Source organism: Myotis daubentonii, chromosome X (assembly GCF_963259705.1).
Source record: "Myotis daubentonii chromosome X, mMyoDau2.1, whole genome shotgun sequence".
In the NCBI taxonomy this organism is placed as follows: Eukaryota; Metazoa; Chordata; class Mammalia; order Chiroptera; family Vespertilionidae; genus Myotis; species Myotis daubentonii.
In genome coordinates this window covers 26,748,510-26,770,590 of record NC_081861.1, presented here as the reverse complement: position 1 = coordinate 26,770,590, position 22,081 = coordinate 26,748,510, and the positions used below count along the sequence as shown (strand labels likewise).

The 22,081-nt window shown below is 39.7% G+C and overlaps 2 protein-coding genes across 16 annotated transcripts in view; one reads left to right on the top strand and one right to left on the bottom strand.

Moving 5' to 3' along the window:
- The window catches only part of PABIR2 (PABIR family member 2), a 28,256-nt gene extending 10,784 nt beyond the window's left edge, over window positions 1-17,472 (bottom strand). The window contains exons 1-10 of one of the 9 annotated variants that reach the window (XM_059680318.1): window positions 16,412-17,470; window positions 14,137-14,227; window positions 9,612-9,668; window positions 9,275-9,318; window positions 9,136-9,190; window positions 8,787-8,888; window positions 7,223-7,305; window positions 5,552-5,616; window positions 4,107-4,151; window positions 2,150-2,246 (exon numbers count right to left, since the gene is read on the bottom strand). In XM_059680318.1, coding sequence (XP_059536301.1) covers window positions 2,150-2,246; window positions 4,107-4,151; window positions 5,552-5,616; window positions 7,223-7,305; window positions 8,787-8,888; window positions 9,136-9,190; window positions 9,275-9,318; window positions 9,612-9,668; window positions 14,137-14,227; window positions 16,412-16,509 — 737 coding nt within the window. In that variant the 5' untranslated portion in view covers window positions 16,510-17,470. Of the gene's footprint in view, window positions 1-2,145; window positions 2,247-4,106; window positions 4,152-5,551; window positions 5,617-7,222; window positions 7,306-8,786; window positions 8,889-9,135; window positions 9,191-9,274; window positions 9,319-9,611; window positions 9,669-14,136; window positions 14,228-16,411 lie in introns of those variants that run through there. The other 8 variants (XM_059680319.1, XM_059680320.1, XM_059680324.1 and 5 more) reach the window with 8 other exon arrangements.
- A 4,037-nt stretch (window positions 17,473-21,509) lies between these two features.
- The window catches only part of LOC132225175 (P2R1A-PPP2R2A-interacting phosphatase regulator 1-like), a 68,092-nt gene continuing 67,520 nt past the window's right edge, over window positions 21,510-22,081 (top strand). For all 7 annotated transcript variants that reach the window (XR_009450811.1, XR_009450807.1, XR_009450806.1 and 4 more), the window contains exon 1: window positions 21,510-22,030. The gene's annotated coding sequence lies outside the window, so the exon portion shown is untranslated. The remainder of the gene's footprint in view (window positions 22,031-22,081) is intronic.

Sequence of the window (22,081 nt, the reverse complement as noted above, 5' to 3'; positions counted from 1 at the left end):
CCTAAATGGTATAAAAATTGTTTCATTGGTTTCATTATCAAGTAGATTGCTATCTATGGCAATAAAAACCAGAACACAACTACTTCCGGTCTTTCTCCCCATTTCTAGAAGTATGTATATCTGATCAATGAAAATACATTAAAGAGAGAAAAAAGTTTCTGCAAAGGCAGGATCCAATTTTTACATATCAGGAATAACTCATATTCAAAATATCTTAGCTATAGACATAAATGTCAACAATATTATTATATAAGGTGTCCCAAAAAACTTAGTGAAATATTAAGTTTTAATATCCTTGGAAGTCCAAATGCTATAAACTTACTAAAAATGTCATTTAAATTTATAATTTGCTTAAACATATTTGAAACTTAGTTTTGTGAATTTTGAGTAATAAATTTCTTTTTAACATATCATTTGAGCCATATGTTGGCTTCAGAGAATTCTATGAGTGGCCGTGAATAAAGCAAATCTCTCCAGTGTGAAGGAACACTTTTTGTGTTTATGGATCAAAAGTGCCCTTTATCATCAATGTTCCCAGGACTTTCATTGCCAGTCACAGGTCCTCAGAGAATGGAAGTAGGGGCAACAGAAATAGAAACCTCACAACAGCCACCATCATCTAAAGCTTAGGTTGCTGCTTGGAGGTATAAATGGCTGAACAAGGGAAGAGAACTTTTGGTATATACCACACCTTCTCTTTCCTTTCTTATTTATTTGTATGAACCTGTTTTATAGCATCTTGCACAATCAGTCTATGACAATATTTTTTATAAATCACCTCACCCTGTCTGTATGTTTTTAGCTTGGCAAAAACCTTTCCTATCTTTTACCAAACTTGGTTACTTGGTTAGTAACTGAGTAAGCAAATCTATTTATAATGCCATGTGCCTATATTAAAACATACTTTACCATAAGTGATATGTAGTTTCTACTAATTATAGAGTTTCATCGACTAGTTATCTTGACAAGCTTTAGAGGTTTTCTCTTTTTGATCGTCTACATACCTGGAAAGGCACTCTGTACCAAAATTAGCACACTGAACTACCAAGGACAGACAGAGATGAGAGAGAAGAAAAGCTGTGGGGCTGAAAATAGCTGGAACAATCTAAAAGGCATTTGTTCCAAGGTTAGAACAGTGCTGATCAACGAGTCTAATAAACTAGAAAAATCTAACTTCCTGGTCAACTAGAAATACAAGTTATCTTCCACAAAACATGGAATAAGTGATCTGGAAAGAAGGAATCATTAATACTTATACCTTATAAGTGGCTTACACAATTCTTCCATTTAGAGGATACAAGCCTTTTAAAGTGAATGCCCTTGTGGACTCTTAAAAAAAGATCCTGCCCTAGCCAGTTTTGCTCAGTGGATAGAGCGTCGGCCTGCGGACTGAGGGGTCCCAGGTTCGATTCCAGCCAAGGGCATATGCCCAGGTTGCGGGCTCGATTCCCAGTAGGGGATGTCCAGGAGGCAGCCAATAAATGATTCTCTCTCATCATTGATGTTTCTATCTCTCTCCCTTCCTCTCTGAAATCAATAAAGATATATTTTTTAAAAAGGATATAATACAAAATGCAGGCAGACCAGCTACAATCAGTTTACTGTTATCAAGCAATCCAGAAACTCTCACACCAACCAGCTATTGACACTCTCCCACACCATTAGCATCTACTGAGAGGCTAACTTAACAGGAGCTAGGAATGAAGGGGGAGGTGCCAAAAGATACACACTTCCAAAAAGGTACTCATGACTTTCAAATGATCTGTTTTTCCACATTATCTACACCTCTGAGAGATTTCCCCTCTATGGAGCATGGATAAAAAGCTGAATTATGCCCTAGATGGTTTGGCTCAGTGGACAGAGTGTCGGCCTGAGGACTGAAGGGTCCCAAGTTCTATTCCAGTCAAGGGCACATGCCTGGGTTGCAGGCTCGATCTCTGGTAGGTAGGGGATGTGCAGGAGGCAGCCGATCAATGATTCTTATCATTGATGTTTCTATCTCTCTCTCCCTCTCCCTTCTTCTCGAAAATCAATACAAATATATTTTTTTAAAAGCTGAATATATTTTAAATGATCCCAATATATTTTTGATGTGGCTCTTTAAATATACCATACCCTAATATCCTTTTGATTTTATTTCATTTTTTACCATGAACTGAGATCAGACAAGTGTGCATTTTCCGGAGGCAGCATATTGGTAGTGCCTTGGAAGAGCCTCTTAGGCTGGCTTTCGGACTCCATTTCACCTAAAACAACAAAAGAGAATAGTACTGTAAAGCAATTTTACAGGCTTAGTGCTAAAATAGGATGATCTCTGAGTAACCAAAGCTGAGCATACTTCTTGAAGATGTTACTTGAAAGATATTTTCCATGTGTTTAACTTAGATGAAATATACTTCCACATAACCTCAACCAAAAAGGCCACAGCCCTAAAGAAAACCTTCCCATTTATTATATGTATCATGCTACTAATATAGTCATGTTCTTTAATAGAAGAGTGGAACACTGATTGCATCAGGCAAAATGAATCAAGGCTAACCACAGCAGAAATAAAGTATCTCCAAATAGCTGAAACTCACAGCAAATAATATTTATGCTAGATGATTAGTAAGGATTTGATATGTTTTAATATCAGAACATTTCCTGATTTGAATTCAAATGGGTTAAAAAGTATTCAGTCTGCCCCTGGCCAGTGTGGCTCACTTGGTTGGAGCATTATCCAGTGCACCAAAAGGTGGCAGGTTTGATTCCTGGTCAGAGCACATGCCTGGATTGTGGGTTTAGTCCCTGGTCAGGATTCCTGAGAGGTGGCCAATTGATGTTTCTCTCTCACATCGATATTTGTCTCTCTCCCTTCATCTCTCTGAAATATCAATTTTAAAAAGTATTAATCTGATAAAGAGTGTATAAATCAAAGGTTGCTTTAGCCTACTTAGTGAAAATGAAGGTAAAAATACAGTCACAGGCTGCATAATGTTTTGGTCAATGATGGCCTGCATATAAGATGGTGGTCCCATAAGATTGTAATGGAGCTGAAATATTTCTATCACCTTGTGATAGCCATCATAAGGTCATAGCACAAAACATTCCTCACGTGCTTGTGGTGATGTTGGTATAAACAAACCTACTGCACTGCCAGTCATAAAAGTACAGCACATAAAATTGTGTACCGTACATAATACTTGATAATGATAATTAAATAACTATGTTACTGGTTTATGTGTTTACTATACAATACTTGTTATTATTTTAGAGTGTATTCTTTGTATTTATTAAAAAAAAGTTTGCTGGCACACTCTCCCTCCCAAAACCACGCCCATGCCTTTCCCTTTCCTCTCTTTTTCCCCTTTGGCATGCATCTCCTAGACTCTAAGGAACCCCACAAGACTTGCAACCAGGCGAGCAATGGACAGCAGCAGCTTGTCCCAGGCTAACCCCCAGAACCTATCTCCAAGGCCCCCTTTTCTGACTTTCTAGAGAGCCAAATCAGCCCTGCCTAGGCTCTCCTGTTACTTCTTCAATCCTAAGCCCTTCCTTGTATCAGTGTTCCAGCTTTAATAAACATACTCTCAATAATTTTTTTAAAGTTTGCTATAAAACAGTATGTCATGTCACGCTGGTAAACATCTCACGTTTGCCCTGTGTCTTGATTGCATAATTTTCTCTTGTGCTTGATTTGATCTCATGCTGTTTTGTAGAGTAGCATGCAGTATAGACTTGTACAGTGGGAGAGATAGGCTGTACCATATGGCCTAGATGTGTAGTAGGTTATACCATATAGGTTTATGTAAGTGCACTCTATGATGTTCATACAATGATTAAATCAACTGACAAATTCTCAAAATATATCTCCACTGTTAAAGGATGCAGGACTGTATAAGTTTGAAAGCACATCTGTAAATGAAAGCAATTATTAACCAATTCTCAAAATTGGTATTATACTGGCTATCTCAATCCTACAGATTTTCTCAGAACTGGTAGTAAAAAAACTTTGCATCAAAGGAACAGTGCTTAACATTTTGCCACCAGGAGTACAAACACTAAACCCTAAATTAGACAGAAAAAGCCCTTTTCCAAGTAAGTTATGAAATAAAACATGCAAATACCTTGGTTTTGAAGTTCTTTATCTGGAAATGGAAGCTCCATTTGAGCTTTAAATGGAATATTAAAGAAACTTTAAGTCATGGGCCTATCTATACTCCAGTAGGAAAATTAATAACTGAACTTAAACCTTTACAAGATTCTTATGAGGAAAAAAAGATCAAGCAAAAACAAATACAACATTCAATTTTTTCCCATTTATCACTTAATTTATATTATTTTTCCTCTGGAGCTATTCTGACTATTACTAAAATTGAAGAAAGGTTGTATTTTTATTTATTTTTCCACCCTTTAATATGCAGTTTTTAAAAGCTGCCTTCTGGCTTTCAACACCTCATTAGCAAAACACTTTTTAGCAAAGAATTCCTCCATCTGCTGGTATATGTTGGAATAGCTTTGAAATTAACCAATTCCACCAATTTCCTGCAACAAATTTAAAATTAATGACAACAACAACAACAATAATAGCTTTACTTTCTGTGTGTTAATTTCATAAAATAGCTCTTGAGAAGTTTCTTAGGATTATAAATAATTCCTTAAAGAATTAAGAAAAAAACTATTGGTTTACAAAACAAAATTTATTCACTAATACAAATATTGTCAGTGTATCAGGATCTATTTTCCAGCACATACCATCTTTAATTTTAAGTTGTCTGAGATACAGAACTTTTTGAATCTGTGTATGATGCTATCACTGGAAATTTTTCACCAAAACCGGCAAGTATCCGTTTACCTACCATGAAGAGAGTTGATTTGTTTACTGGCCCTGAAGCTGATCTGCACAAAGAAACCACTTACTGAATTGCTTTTTAAAATTATTGCTAAAACTCTTGTTTAAAATGACATCCAACACTTGCAATCATGTGGTCATATCCCCAGGAATAATGACTAAAACTGTGTTAAATTTCTTAGCCTTTTTTTTTAATAGACTCCATCAGGTGCCCATAAGCATCTAAAACTAGCATTGAGTAAGATCATTTTAGTTTAGTGCTTTGTGATTCAAAATAAGGTAATTAAGAGAGCACCCCAATTATAGCAAAAATCCTATAGACTTGAATATGAGGCAATTCTCTCTGCCAAGGTGTAATTTAGTGGTGGCTTATATTTGAGAATACAGCTTGTTTATAGACCTATTTACTATGACATAAGCATATATTTCTGCAACATATCAATTTGCATCTCTTTTCTATTCAGATCACCAAGAGGCAAAATTTTGGAATATATATTGATAATATGAATATATTAATAAGACTCAGTTATGAAGTATAAAAAAGATGGGCAGTATCAAATAACTAATTTACAAAATTTAGAATTAGTAAAGCATACATGTGGAAGAATAATGCATATTTCTTTAGGAAAAAGGAGTCCTGTCTTGAAACTAATTTTAGGCAGAAATTCTAATCTGTAGTTCAAGTTCAACTAGGTTTAATATCAGAAATGTGATGCTTACCTTTTCTTTTAAGAGGACCAAGAGCACTGGGTCGAATGCATTTGACTGGGCTCTGACTCCTTCTGCTTAAAAGAACAAACACGATGATGTGAAGTACTTCTAAGATGCAAGAACAATTACAACCCACTAAATAAGTCAATAAAACTAGCATTCATATAGGAAGAAGTATAAAATGCCTGTGTTCTAGGTTGAGTAAATGAAATGCTAATATATGATCTGACCTGGCATATGACAATCTGGAATAACATGGTGTTTTAAGCTATATTTTAATCGTTCTATAACACCAAATACCCACAGCAGTTTCTTTAAAAATATAATAAACCTTATTTAAAAAGTTATTTGTGTCCAGCCAGCATGGCTCAGGAGGTCAGTTTGATTCCCGGTCAGGGCATATGCTCGGGATGTGGGCTCGACCCCAGTGTGGGATATGCAGGAAGCAGCTAACCAATGATTCTCATCATTGATGTTTCTCTCTCCCTCTTCCTTCCTCTCTGAAATAAATCAAAATATACATTTAAAAAAAGTTATTTGGGCCCTGGTCAGGTGGCTCAGTTAGTTGGAGGGTCAGTTTGATTCCAGGTCAGGGCATATGCCTGGGATGCGGGCTCGATCCCATGTGGGGCATGCAGAAGGCAGCTAATCAATGATTCTCATCACTGATGTTTTTCTCTCTCCCTCTCCCTTCCTCTCTCTGAAATCAATAAAAATATTTTTGAAAATATATCTGCTGGTGAGGATTTTTTTAAAAGTTGCCTCATTGGTGTGCTCAATGGTTAGAGCATAGGCTCATGCCCCAAAGGGTTGCAGGTTCGATTCCAGGTCAAGGGCACATACCTGGGTTGCAGGTCAGACCCCACACTCCAGTTGGGTATATGTGGGAGGCAACCAATTGATGTGTCTTTTTCTTTTTAAAAATATATGTTTATTGATTTCAGAGAAGAAGGGAGAGGGAGAGAGACAGAAACATCAATGATAAGAGAGAATCATTGATAGGCTGCCTGCTGTATGCCCCCTACTGGGGATTGAGGCCACAACCTGGGCATGTGCCCTGACTGGGGATTGAATCAAGACCTCCTGGTTCATAGGTAAACCAACCACTTAGCCACACCAACCAGGCTGATATGTCTTTTTCAAATCTCTCTCTCTCTCTCTCTCTCTCTCTCTCTCTCTCTCTCTCTCTCCCTCCCCCATCCCTACCTCTATCTCTATCTCTATCTCTATCTCTATCTCTATCTCTATTTCTATCTCTCTATCTCCCCCACAACCTTGCCTCTCCCTTCCATTCTCTCTAAGAATCAATAGAAAAAATATCTTTGGGTGAGGATTAACACACACACACACACACACACACACACACACACACACACACAAAATGTTATTTGGATTTGACTGGTCTATAATCTTAAAATTTTTCCTTATAAAAGACGTGTCATGAAGGGCACACATGTATGTCATCTGAATATAAATTGGCATTGTCTCAAAATTGCATGTGGTAAAATGTTAATGGTAGAATATAGGTAATAGGTACATGGATGTTCACTGTGCAATTCTTTCAATTTTGCTTTCTGTTTGAAAATTTCCATAATAAAATGTCAGGAGGGAGGAAATTCTTCAGAGAAACAATTTCAATAAGTAGAATTTCACTCACATATAAAAAGCAGGTTTACCTACCTGGATAAGTGTCTCGGACTAGGAGTGGGACTTGGTGGTAGCCCACTGCTGCTCGACATTTGTAAGGAAGGTGAAAAACATTGCTAGAAAAACATATTTAATATTAAAATAGTTAGTTCTAATGCTCCAGTTTTCAAAAGATTCTTCTCAAAATGACAGAAACAATATCCTTAGAATTATTTAGTTATCTATGTATCTCTCTCATATATGAATGAGAATATATATAAATATATAATAATTTTTTTCCCAAATTATTATCACAGATTTTGATTTTTCTTCCAGCCATTGGATTCTCTAAAAGTGAAGCAATTTATTTAAAAATATATTTTTATTGATTTCAGAGAGGAAGGGAGAGGGAGAGAGAGATAGAAACATCAATAATGAGAGAGAATTATTGATCAGCTGCCTCCTGCATGCTCCCTACTGGGGCTTGAGCCCAAAACCCAGGGATGTACCCTTGACCAGAATTGAACCTGGGACCCTTCAGTCCGCAGGCCAATGCTCTATCCACTAAGCCAAACCGGGGAGGGCTAAAAGTGAAGCAATTTGATATCTCTCTATCTCTGTCACATGTCTGTGCCTCCCTCTGTTTCTGTTTCCTCCCCCTTATATCTTTGTTCCTCTTGTCTCTATCTTCCTGTCTTTATATATGCCTCTCTCCCCCAGGGCTCTATCTTGCCCTCTGTGTCCCTGTCTCCCCTTTTCTCTCTCATTATCTCTTCTGCTGTGTTTCCATCCCATCTCTGTCTCTCTCCAAGTCTCCATCTCCCTCTCTGTGTCTCTAGCTCTTGGCCCTCATGTCTCCTCACTGGTCTCCCTGCACACCTGCCCCTACCAGACTGCTCAGGCTCCAGGGCCTAGATGGAAAGACTTGACACCACAGTGCCTGCAAGCACAGGATCATGGCTGCTTCTGAGACTTCTCATCACTCCTGGACCCTGGGCCTGCCTGCCCGGCAGCCGTCAGTTATCTGCCCAGCCTGCTGGGGATTCCCACTGGGGCTCTAAGCAACCAGGCATTAGAACAAACTCCTCTCTGGTGCAGACACTGTGTTACCACTGAGTGAGGATCTCCTGCCACTGAAGGCTTGGTGGGGCCATCCCCTGCTTTCCTAAGGAACTTGGGCAAGGAGAAACTGAGGCACCTCTGTCTGGTCGCTTCTACTTTCTCCCCAAGGGGGTGTCATTCTTGACATCTGACTGAAAGCCCTCTTGCTGTAGCTTCATCTGCCCTGCGTCTCTGTCACTCAGCTTCTTCCTAGAGCAAAGACTCCAGTTGGACAGAAATTGTTGGGCACACTGCTCCCCAGGGAAGGCACTAAGGAAGTGACCCCTGGGGGATGGTAACTGACCACAGCCATATCCGGGGTGAGGGAGAGGAGGTTGAGGTTCAGGGGAGCCAGGAGAGGTTAGGGGCTGCCACCACCTGGGTCCTGGCAGCAGAAAGAAATAAAAAGTGTGGTGATGTGTGTGTGTGTGTGTGTGTGTGTGTGTGTGTTTTAGAGAGTAAACAGCTCAGTGTGTGAAAGTGTGAAAGAGAGTTAATATCTTGTCCATGAGCCTACCTTTCCAAGTCCTCTGGTGGGTGATGGTGCTGGAGAAACTGGAGTGAAGTCAATCCTTTTAGGAGAATATAATTTCTCTGGCTTGTCAAAATCACTATCACTCTGTAAATATAAAGTGTTATTTCCTTATAATACACAATTCAGCACATCACAGCTCTTCTTTACTACTTAAACATGCCTATATTTTTAGAGTGCAAATATACAGGCTCTAAAAAGTTACAATATAACATTCTGGTAGAAAAGCAGAGATCAAAAATGAATATGAGTATATGAAAAAATTAATAAAGCCAATGAACAATACAAAGGTTTCTATAAATTAAAAACACACAAGCAAATGTGAAAACTTTACCAGGCTCAAGCTCTCATCCCATGACTGGCTTATCTGCATTGCCGCTTGCACTTCCCTAAAACAAACAAAAATGAAAGGCCATCAGTGCTCAAAAACAAGACGTGCACAAGGCTGTGTCCTATTCTTGTGAAGCACTAACCTTTCATGGGCAGTTTCTCTGTTCATGATATCCGTGCCTTCCTCCTGCAAAGTCAAACATGTGCTGAAAACATAATATTTACCCACACAGTTCTTTATTTCAAAGAAAAGAAAAAAGACTTTTCTATCTTATTTGACAGTACAGCAGAAATAACATTCTAAGACTGTCACTCAAACCACATCTGTATTTTATCTGAACCCGCAGGAGATTTTTAATCTGTCTACAACAAAACAGTCGCAGCCTACTGCATTTTTGATATCTAAATCTTCAAAATGAAAATAAAATCAAACTGTACAATTCATAAAATTGTTGATCTGCACTAGAAAGTAAAATTTACCTTTTTGATTTGATGCAGTCTGCTACTAGAAATCCCATCAGATGAGGATGACAGCAACTGGAAAGAAAAGTAAACATTTACTATTTCCTGAATCACAAAGCAGCAATCTGCTGTCAGTACCAGTGTATGACCTCTTCCTAGATAATTTTTCATATTCTTCTTAGAAATCTAGCTCTTTAAATTACTGAACATTAATGCACTAGAGGCAGTACATTCAGTCTTTAGAAAGTACACCAGGTGTCCAACCTCAAGGCACCATCTGTCGCTAGACAGGCACTGACTTCAACGCTTTTCCCAAATGAATGCAGAGCTGTGTACATTTATATATACAAAAAAGACTCCAGGCCTTGGACATATCCATTACCCTACTAATCTAAAATAAAGAACTATATAAGAAGGGAAAGAAAAAACTGATTTTATTCATTTTTATTAACACTTTGCCAATGGACAAAGACAGACTAAGAAGCCTAGTATAATATTGTGACTATGATTTAAGTTTATCAAAAACACTTTAAAACTGCAAGATTTTGTTTTCATGACCTAAATGAATTCTAAAATTTGATCACTAATGCTATTACCACAAACCTTAGTAGATAAGAAAAATCAATGTGGAAGGCAAAGTATATTTTTAAAATAACTGCTGCTTTCCCTTGGATCACCATTTTTTAATAACACAAAAATAAAATTATTTGTGGGGGGGGGTAAATTATGTTCCTTCAAAATAATCACAATCTGATTACAAAATGTAAGATAAAATTTATATAAACAAACCTTAGGGTTCTAGTAGCCATAATATAAATAACTACTATTTATCCCCTAGTGAAATGAAAATGAAATTATAATACTATAAAAGTAAATAAGACAATTATCCTGTTACAAGGAGCCCTATCCTATTAAAACTTCTTTTGAATATTAATGTAGTGAGGATTATAAAATGATGATAAACTGCTTTAAGCAAAAGGTAATTCAGGTAAATTTTTGTATGCCCAGCCAGCATGCTCAGTGGTTGAGCATCAACCTATGAACCAGGAGGTCACGGTTTGATTCCCAGTCAGGGCACATGCCTGGGTTCTGGGCTCAATCCCCAGTGTGGGGCATGCTGGAGGGAGCCAATCAATAATTCTCTTTCATCACTGATGTTTATCTCTCTCTCTCCCTCTCCCTTCCTCTCTGAAGTCAATTAAAACAAACAAACAAATAAACAAATAAATAAATAAATAAAGTTATCCACTAAAATATGATTTTACCTCAAAATATATCTCATTACCCACCCTTTTCTTTAACTTTTTCCTCTTCTAGGCTTTGTACACAAAAAAACTACCAGTAAAATTATTTTAAAAAGTACTTTTGCCATTATGAAAGCAATAAATGTTTACTGGTGAACTCTTAATAAGGTCATTTGAAAAACACTAAGCTACTAGGCAAGTAAATAAGACAAGAAAGACTCTAACAGGAGAGCATGAATATGTCCATCAGACAACAAAAGAAACCCTAAAGGCAGTGAAATAATCAGGACAGCCAAAATGAGGGTTGCCAAACCTGATTGTGGAGAAAGTCAGAAATTTAGATGCTGAATTTATATGATGTACAACTTGTAAATTTAACACAGAACTGAGAAGTAGACCTGAAAGAGGGGCAGAGGAGCAAAGCCATGTCTAGTCCCAGAAATAAGAGTGAAGTATAAAATGAGAAAAAAGCCAAGAACTTCAAGGAGGTACTGGTTAATGATGTTAAGTCAAGCAAAGAGCTCAAGTGGGATAAGAGGCCCCTGACTTTGGCAATCAAGTGGGCGTTGGTGACTTTTGCAAGAACAGATATTTCATGGAGTTGTGGTAGGAATGATGAGATTACAAACTGGCCCAATAGTTAACAAGAAATTAGGAGACAAGGCATTAGAGGCAGTGAAGTGTAGATTAAGCTTTGAAAAAGCTCCCAGAGGAGAAGAAAACAAAAGGGGAAGGAGAAAATAGATAACAGTTTGTTTTTCAGATATTAGAGGCGTGAGTCAGGAGAAGAAGGTGGAACAAAAGGGCCAGTGATGAAGAGACTAAAGACACAAGACGGAGAGAAGATGACAGACCAAGCAAAGCGACAGGAGAGTCATAAAATATACGAACCATTAGGAGAAAACACTGCATGTGAAGGTAAAGACGTTTTAAGGAGAAGGCTGACATGAATACAAGATAGGTGTCTGCCTTCTCTGCGAAGTGAAAAACATCATCTGCTTAAAGTGAAAAGTGGTGAGATAGGAAGCTTGTAGTTCTTAAAAAAAAAGATTTAGAATATTGCTTTGGAAAAAGAGCACCTTGAACCCAACATGCCCAGAAAGAATTTATCTTCTGTCCCTTCAAACCACCAATTCCGCTCATTTTCCCTACTTGTAATAAAGGCAACACTTTCCTCTTGGTCATCGAGAAATAAAACTGCAGTTACTTTTGAGTCCTCCTTCTCCCTACCTTTATATCTAATCAGTTGTCAGATCATGAATATCCATCCCGGCTGGTGTGGCTCCATGGGTGAGCATCGACCCATGAACCAGGGAGGCCACTGTTCGATTCCCAGTCAGGGCACATGCCCAGGTTTTGGGCTCTATCTCCAGTGTAGGGTGTGTAGGAGGCAGCCAGTCAGTGATTCTCTCTCATCACTGATGTTTCTATCTCTCTCTCCTCTCCCTTCCTCTCTCTGAAATCAATGACATATAAAAATTTTTAAATTATGAAGATTCTACTTCTGCCTGTCTCCTTCATCAGTCCCCTTCTTACCATTTCATTCATCAACACCTTACTTTTTGCAGTTACATAGATAAGTGTATTAAGATTTATAGAGTACACTGTGATATAATGTATATGGTGTGATTAATATTATGATAGAAGTACCCAAAGGATGCTGTGGAAGACTTCCCACACCAGATAGCTAGAAGGGAGAAGGGGATGGGATGAAGGGTAGTGTAAGGATCAACAAAGAGCAGTGAAACAACAAAACCCCTTCAGCAAACTAGGTATTTTAGTGCAGCCAGAGCCTAGGGTGGGTATTTGTCAGAGAACAGTGAGAACTGAGCCTAGATAGAGCTGATAAGAATCTTCATATCTTAGAAAAGAGAAAAGTGAAGTGTAGAGAGGCAAATTCATTTTCCCTTCTTTGCTATGCTATTGATGCAGGAACATTTTTCATATATACAGCAAAAATACGTACTTATATTTTCCAGTATCCTCGGGGAAGGTGGTGAGGAGAATCAAACCTCCAGATAGCTAACATTTTCCCCTTTAAGTATTTTTAGTCACTTCAGCTGGAAATCTTTCCTAAAAGTGTGATATTTTCCCCCTTGTTAAACAGATTATACCATGCAGAATGGCACAGGAAGATCTCTATTCTAATCCCAGCTCTGCCACTTATTAATTGTGTGATTCTGAGCAAGTCACTTATATCGGCTGAGTCTTAGCTGCTGCCTCTTTTAATTGGGAAAAACATTTTCTACCCTGCCTACTTCACTGGGGTTGCTATGAGATTAAATGTGTGAAAGTTCTTTGTAACATGTAAAATGTCATACAAAAGTAGGTATTACTATAATTTAAGAAAAGGTGGAAGACCCAGGTATCCTTAAGAACATATTATTTTACGGTTCTATGCCATTAACACTTCAGGATCCATTACCAGGTTCTTAGCTCTTATACTCAGCCATATACTTTTTTTTTTTTTAAAGAAAACCTCTGTCTGCTTTTTAGTTTTCCCCTCTCTTCCTTTGCTAGCAGCTGTCAGTATACCTTTAACACAAATGTACCTCTTCTGATTTGCTGCTTCTCACACACTACTGGGTTGGAAGCTTATTATAATTGTGCATAAATTTTAGATGATTCAGAGGTCAGAGAGGCTCTCCTATAAATAAACTGATGAACATTTGTGCACAGACTATGGAAATCTAGTTCAGCCGTTTAGAGGTCTGTTTGCTTACATCTCAGATGTCTTCCAGAGCACTGCAGCTACAGCATAAGTGGGCTCCACATGTGAAGTGCTGCTATATAAAAACCTCATCATAATTTTTCCCAACACAACCAACTAATAAGGTGATCCCCAACAGCTCTGCCAATATAGAACAGTCACGATCAGCAACTCTACTGAGAATACAAATACACGCATTTTAAAGGAGTCTTTCTTTGGATAAACAGCATTCACCAACAAAAATAAACACTCTGCCACCATTTTTGTGATTTTTGCATCTTACGACAAATTAAGACCACAGCTCTCAGTTATAATTAGAAGTTAATCCTGACTTACCTCACAATCATGATGCAAGTAGTGGCACAAAACAAAGAGCAATGCTTAAAAATACAAAGTTCCACAGCCAAGAAATATTTCTAACCAGGTCTTCTCTTGTGCACTGAAAGCTGAAATTGGCCATAGCATTAAGCAGCAAACAAGATGGGTAAGAAAATTTTTCTTTTGTAAATAATTGTGCATAGCACATAATTTAAAGAAAGAACTACATTTGAAAGTGTTTCCCGCAACCAAAACCACTAAGGATACTTACTTCTATACTCACCAGCCTGTGACTGCTCATAATCGTTGTACTATTCCACCGAGTTCTAAATGCGTAAGGCTGAAAACCCTGTGAAAGGTCACTAAAAAATAAAAATAAAATTATTAATGTCTTCTTATTTAAGATAGCCTTCAACTATATCTGATGCCAATTCTGTAATTAACAATGAAATCTTCAGTGGCTCCTCATATCACACAATGAATAAACTCCTCACCGTCCTCTTCAGAGCTTCCTGAGTGGTGTGCTGGTGATTACAGGTTGGAGGAGATACTGATCTCCTAGGGGCATTGGGGGGGCAGCTAGGAGAGGTATGGGGCGGAGCTCCAGACTGGTTGCCTCCAGCTGCTTCTGCTCAGAACTCACCCCCCCCCTCAAACCGGTTACCACCAGATTCAAACTAGCAGCCTCATCTGTTTATCATAGAGTACATACAATCAGTACTGCTTTCTGTGTGTGCCATGACATGACAAGAACTGGGGAGCTGTGTTCTACTATGTGAGCCCAATCAGCAACTCCCGTTATTGCCCTAAACACATGTTCTACTTTTGAACCACACTGTCCAACTAAATAATCACACCTGGAGTTTTGCTCATGTTGCCCCTTCTGAGTCAAATGCCCTCCTTCCCACTACCATCTCTCAAAATCCTTCCTTTCCTTCAACACCCATTTCAAACGCCATGCTCTCCATGAAGCCTATTTATTCCACAAATCTAATGCAATCTTTCCCTCCTTTGAACCCAAAGAGCACAATGGAAAAGTAGATGCTTCCTCAGACACCAACTTTACCTTTTATAAATGAAAACTATGCACGTGTTTTAAATCCTTGGTGGAGGTGTTTTGGTCATCTTTGTACACTATCCTGCAGTGCCCAGCAGAGTGCCATGCCATTGTTAAGAGGTCAAGAAGGATTTTCAGGACTGGGGCTATAGATATCACCCAATCCAGCTCTCCTATGTTTTAAGTGAGAAAACAGAGATTCAAAAAGGCTAAGTGACTCATTCATAATCATAGCCAGTCAGGGAGAAAATTGGGACTAGGCCTGGTCTCCTCACTCACTCTTCTGTCATTACGCTACCTTTCAAGTAATTACTTAAATCGTGATTCAAAAAACAGTATGTTATTTCTACAGTAGACTAAATTCAGGTCAACAGGATTACTCTGGTCCCTAGCAATTGCTTGCCTACTAGATTTTAAAAGACAACCAAAAAAGACCACTTTATTCCTATAGTAGCAAAAATAAATGTAAAACCGAGGACAGCATTAGAAAAGGGTCACTCTATCATCTGCAGTTTCAAAATTTAGTAAAAGAAAAAAGTAAACCCATTCCCCACCCCCAAAATGAGGATATTATGATCAGTTTGATAAACATTAATCTTTGCCTTCCCTGCGCTTGATTAATGTTTTTGGTTAACTCTACTCCTATCCCCTTTTCTGGACTAATTCCATTTCTACAGGGTCTCAAAAATTGGCTCTCTACCTAAAATGAACTGTCTACTTATAAAAGTGAAATGTAATAGGTTCAGGAGGTCTGCCAACCTAACCTTCACTATCACAATATTCTACCTTAAAATAGACCCACTGATGACTTATTCACATGAAAACACAAGACCCTACCACTAAAATTCAAGGGTGGACACTTTCCATTGTTTTCTATAACCCGTGTTTTCTCTAACCTAGGCTACATGCTATCCCTCCTTTTTATTCACTGGAATGCATTTCAGGCAGTTTTAGAATCTGAAAACATTATGACAAATCTGAATCACTTAATGTGACATGAACACATGATTTAATTTCAAGTTATTAGATAAACTGTGATTTATTAAAGTAAACTACTGTTAATACCAGGGTTCCTAAACTAAGCTTAGAAATAGCAGCTCTTAGAGACAGGTGTCAAATTGCAAGTCTGGTTCCAGGGGCTTCAGTCTGACATTCAGTGGTGTAAATTAGGCAGGGCAGGCAACCTGTTAGAAGAGCCAGAAGCTTCTTGTCGTTACTTTTACGGCGAGCTAACAGAGCCTCAGGTAGAGAGTGCCCCGTTGTTCCCACACTGCCCAGAGTTTGGAGTCCCGTTGTTCCCACATTGCCCAGAGTTTGGGGTTAGACTTTCGCTCCACCACGGGACCCCACTGTCAAGCAAACAAATCATGACCCCCTCAGTTTGGAGTGTCCCAAGGAGCTCTAACTCTCACTTCAGGGAAGGAAAACTGCTTGCAGGGGCTCCAGGAGCCCCTGAACCCTGTAGTCCATCCTCCCTAACCCTGCTCACCTGAGCCCCTGAATCAGGGGAGCGCTGCTGGATCTCCTCAGGGTGCCCCCATTAGATGTGCCACGCTCAAAGTCCAGCTCCATTTTCTCCTGGGCCATGTCGGAGACTTGCAGCCAGGCACAGCGAACAGTGCTCAGCTCCTGGTGCTTAGCTATGGACTCACGGCAGGACTGAGCTGCTGGGGACTGGCAGCTAGGGGCGGGGGCTAAGGGGCGGAGGCTTAGGGGCGGGGGCTAAGGGGCGGAGAAAAGCAGGAGGGAAGGAGGATGAGGATGAGGATGAGGATGAGGAGGGATGATATCGAAGGAGGGAAGGAGAGTGGAAAGGTAATGGAGGGTGACAGAATAAAGGAAGAAAGAAGAAAAGGGGGTGAAAGGAGGTTGGAGAAGAGCAAACGGGAGGGGAAAGGACAGATTGAAAACAGTGTAAAAGGCGGAGGAAAGAAGGAATTGAAAGATAGGGGGGAGAAGGAGGGAAGGGTCGGAGGGAGGGAAGAGGAGCAGGCGGGGGCGGGGAGGAAAAGAAGGACAATGTATGGGGGAGAAGGAAGGAGAGGAAAGAGGGCAGGGGAGAAGAGTAGGAGGGAGAGGAAACTAGGCAGCAGCGGAACTCATGCTATCTTTTAGCCAAGGACCTCAAGCGGGGGCCGGGCTATAGACCCTGCAGCTGCCCGGGCGGCGCTATCACTGAGGAGCTGACAGTTGGGCAGGACCCAGTTGGGCGGCCTTGGCGGCTCCAGCTCCCCATGCTTAGGGACGGGGTCCAGCCCCCCATGCTCTGGGACCCTGTCCCAGAGGCTCCTCAGCCCTGTTTTCGGTACTTCTCCTCTCCCTACCCCCCTCCCACCTGGAGAACAGGTGGGGGGTTCAGCCCCTCAGCCACCACCACGGTGCCTGATCTTCCTCTCTTTGTTTCTAATGGCCCGGGGAACCCCTTGGTGCCAAGACCAAAATCTACAACCTGCCTTCTTTTGCTCCTCCCACGCTTCGGAAGCGGGAACCTCCGCGGAGCCAGGTCTTCCGCATTCGGGCACCCATCGGGTCCTGCGCACGCGCCCGGCAGCCGCGCCCATAGTCCCGCGGGCACAGAGCATGCGTGGGAGCCCCGCCCCCGCAAACCTCCCCCAAAGGGGAGGAGCGTTTCCTGGGGGCCCCGGCGCTTTCCTAGTTGGTATTGGCCAGGGGAACCTAGCGCCCGATTTTGAATAGAACCAATAACTTAGAGACACTGGAGCATTGTCTTTCTGGAAGAGTTTGAGCCAATATTCAAGGGAAACAGAAACATGAGGACTCTGCGTTATGTCATTCCCAATTTGTGTGCTCTGATTTCTGCGATCCCCGCTCATTTTTTTTTTTTTAACCCTTCGATTTTGTTGGTCTTCGTCAGGAGTGGCCGATTTCGTTTTCAGATGATCTATTTGGTGACTAGACTAAAGGGAAGTGAAAAAACAAAAGCAATGGTGTAAAAACAAAGAATCTTACGAGCGTTTATAGTGAGAAGCACTCATCTCCATTTTACAAGCACTGTTAACTTCAAAAATATCAGGAAAAGCCCTGAAGAACAAGTAGCAGAAGCATTTTACTTTATAGGATTTATGGAGACCCTGGAAATCATTATTTGGCATGTGTGAGACCTGAAATTATTTATTTTATTTTACAAACATCTACACAGCAGTTACTGTGTGCTTGGCATTATTCTAAGAACGTTAGAAATATTAAATCATTTCATCCTCACCAATTGAATGACCCTGAAAGATGATCATTGTATTGTGTTGATCATACATATCTAGAAAGTACAAGAAATTTAATCATTATGAAGTTGGTTCCAAAATTTAGCAAAACTAATTTTACCTGGCCCTTAATTCAGTTGATTCATATTAAACTTGCCAAGCCCAGTTGTGATTTTATTCCTCGATGTTTGTTTTCTACTTGTAATATGAGAGTTTTTAAAAGCACTTTTGAAAAGTTTCCTTTAAATTGCCTATATTTTCCTGCCAGCTGGATTAGAAATGCAAACTCTGTATTTGACCAATGTATGTATCTCTTTATCTCATGGTCTTAGCAAACCTCCCACTCCATCCGCTCAAAAAATTATAGTGCCTTCTGTTGTTCACAATAACAACTATACAATCATTTGTTGAACACATGCACAGTCCCTAACTCTGAGAAGTCAAACAATTTCGTGGAATCCCTAATTTTCAGGAGCTTAACAATTAGGAGAAACTCAAGGATATATAAGAAGATGGATGCTACCTTGGCCATCATTTCCAGGTTTTATTCACATCACTCTTGCCTACCTAGCTTCTTTTACTCTTCATGTAAATTTATGGGAGGCTTGGGATGTTTGTAATTTATGGGCTTGGGGTCAACTTGCTCTTGTGATTTAACATGTTGCTTAAAAGTTGCCATGACAACTGGTGAAATAAAGAGCTAATTATGACATGCTTGTGGGACACCTTTTATAAGGGGCAAATGGCAGCAGACAGGGTCATAGAAACAGGAGTAGCATAAGTGTCAAGGTATGTCTAAACAAACCAGCAATCTGAGATCATGGCATATTACTATGGAACAGCAAGAGTTGATCATGAAACACAGCTAAGTTGGTATAATACTGTGGGTAGAAATGAGAAGTAGTAAAAATAAGTTCTTTAAATGTTGTAATTATGTGTTTGCCACTATAGTATACAGAATTCTTTGTTTTTGTAATACTCCTTCCTTTTGACATTCCAACTTGTGTATGTATTATGAGTCCCGGCTATATCTTTACAGGTTTTGGGTTCTTGACATGTAGCTGCACTTTAGTTAAAGAGAAAGTCTTCCGTTTGGTAACAGATGGAAACTTATCTCTATCTCATGTACTTAGTCATTTCATATCACTTTTAAAAAGCAGTCTCTTAGTTGCTCTTTCCTTGTTTTATTACGCCCATTATCTTCATGTTATGGTATTTAGAATTTTTTAAATTAAATATCTATTATGCTTAGGCATGATGAAATATTGTCTATTCATTCAAACTATATTCATTAAAAATTCTTACCTGCCAAGAATATTAGCAAACTCTTTAAAAAGTATAATGAGCAGTAGAGTGGAGGTAAGATCTTGTTCTCTGGTGTACTCCATATTTTCCTGCTATTTAGATAGTTTGTTTTTGAACCTTTTCTATATTTAACTACTGCCTCCTGCATACACCCTGACTTTACTCACATTTAGCTGCCATTTTTTATAAACTTTACAAGTGTCCTGGGAACTTTAACATTGGCTTTCAGGGAATCTTGGCACTAGCTGAGATTCTATTGCTACCTAATTATGTGACATGAATCTCTCTGGAATTGTATCAACTGTAAAATAGAAATGATATACCTACTTTACAAGATAGCTGTGAAAGACAGATCATTTAAACCTGCATTTATTCATGAAATAATTTAATAAGTAGTCATCAAGTGCTTATGAGTACAAAAACAGTGGCCGGAGAAATATCCAGAGGCACGTTTTCACTTTAAGGGTTGGGGAACCTTTTTTCTGCCAAGGGCCTTTTGGATATTTATAACATCATTCGCGGGCCATACAAAATTATCAACTTAAAAATTAGCCTGCTATATTTGGTCAAACATTTAATTAACTCACCCCTAATGCCTTGGCAGGGCCAGACCAAATGATTTCTTGGTCCTCATACAGCCCATGGGCCGGCTGGACAATCCCCACCCTTAACTTAAATAGGACAGAAGAATCTGGACTTTGCCACTTATTAGTTGTAATTTTAGTAACCCCTCTGGTCTTGTGTTTTCCTCCTTTGAAAAAATGGCTATTGTGATGGTACCTACCTCAGAGTTATTGTAAGCCTTAAAAGCAATCACATACTTAAAGTACTTAGGACAGATAGTACCTGGGACAGAGTAAGTGCTCAAAAAATGGTAGCTATTGTTAACATGTCTTACATCAGGAATGGTGACTCCAAATCATCCTCATGTCTGGGATTTAGGTAACTTAATCTTGCCTAATATAATTAAGCTTTTCTTTTTCTATTCTCAGAATGAATGAAGAATGACTATGATCTTTCATGTTATAACTTGTCTTGAACTGTTTCAAGATAATCCCATTATTTTAAGTTCACCACTGATTGATTAGTTGAGCAGGGTTAATAATTGAACCAATTAAGACAAGTTTGTGAAATCTTTTTTAAAACAGTAAAGTGCTATGTTATTACTATTTTAAGAACTCCCATGCCACTAGTTGCACTTGTCTTCTCTGCAAGTTCTCTATGATTCCTAAAATGTGTGGTTCTACAAAATTATTAGCATGAAGTTTCAGCACTCAAAATTTAAAAAGAGCAGTTTTTAAAATGTTTTGAGCCATGACAGCATTGTTAAGTGGAAACACTGATTTGGATGGATACTAAATTCTGCGATATTTAAGAAAATAAGCCTCTCCACTTCACCTCTAATGTTTTTCTTAGATAGATAGCTTTAAAGAGCTAGATTTTATTCAGTGTAAAAAATATACATTATTTGATTATGTTAAAAAAAATAATGAAACTACATGGAAAACAATGATTCGTCTGCGCAATTGATTCATTTGGGTTAGCGCTTTACCAGGACCCTTTGGGAGTATGTGGCTTCTAAGAACAGAGGAGTGGTTTTGGTTTCTCTCCCACTCCCCCCGCCCCCCAGACTTCAGCTTTTTAAAAATTGCAAAGTTGTAGTGTGTCTCCTATAACAAGATGGAAAAATCTGTCATGGGAGGTTACAAGCTTTTGGCCTCAGTCATACAGCGTTAATGGCTTAACTAAAACTGAGGAAATTGAGTATTAGATATAAGGCGGAAAGGATGGCTCTCCCATACACCGTACTCCTCCCCACCCATTATTTCCTAAATAGTGGTTAAGGAAACCATTCCAGAGTTTAACATAGGAGCAGAGGATTGACCTCTGTGAATCTGCACTAGAAAGAGAAGGGAGGACCGAGCTTGGCCAAACAAACAAACAAAAACAAAAACACGGCAGCTCCCTGACTGCGCCTGCGTACGTGGCCAGTCTAACAGAGGCGACAGCAATAATGCTCATTGCTTGCGCAGTAAGCACACGCCAACCCGCCAGGCACTGGGCGCAAGCGCAGAAGGGCGACGCCCAACTTAAACACCAAGATAGCTGGTGTAGTCTTTGCTTACCTGATTTTTGCCTTGGCTCAGCAAAATAAAAGAGAAGGATTTGCGGACGTAAACTAAGACAAATTCATTTTCAATATAGGTTTGGAGGCGGAAGATCTCAGCGTTAGTGACCCCGAGCTTGAAGGCGGGGGAGGGGGGTATTGTCGGTTCGGAGCCAGCACTGCCCCACTTTGTGCCTGCTATTATTAGGGCTGGTAAGGTAGCAACGGTGAGCACTTCTAATAGCTTCCTCCTCTCTTCTCTTCTCCCCACTTTCTCCCTACATCATCTCCTCACCAAGTTGACCTGTCCGTATGCCAGAAAACCTTGAGATCATAGAACTAGGCAGTAGCTTCTGCCTCAACACGGACATGGCACAGGAGAAAATGGAACTAGGCGTGGAGCTGCTGCCAAGTTCAACCATCACAGCCGGCACATCCTGAGAAGATCCAACAGCGCCCCTTTGATCATTGAGCTTGGGTGAGCAGGATTGAGATACTGGAAAAGGCAGAGGGCGGGGGGCGTGGCAAG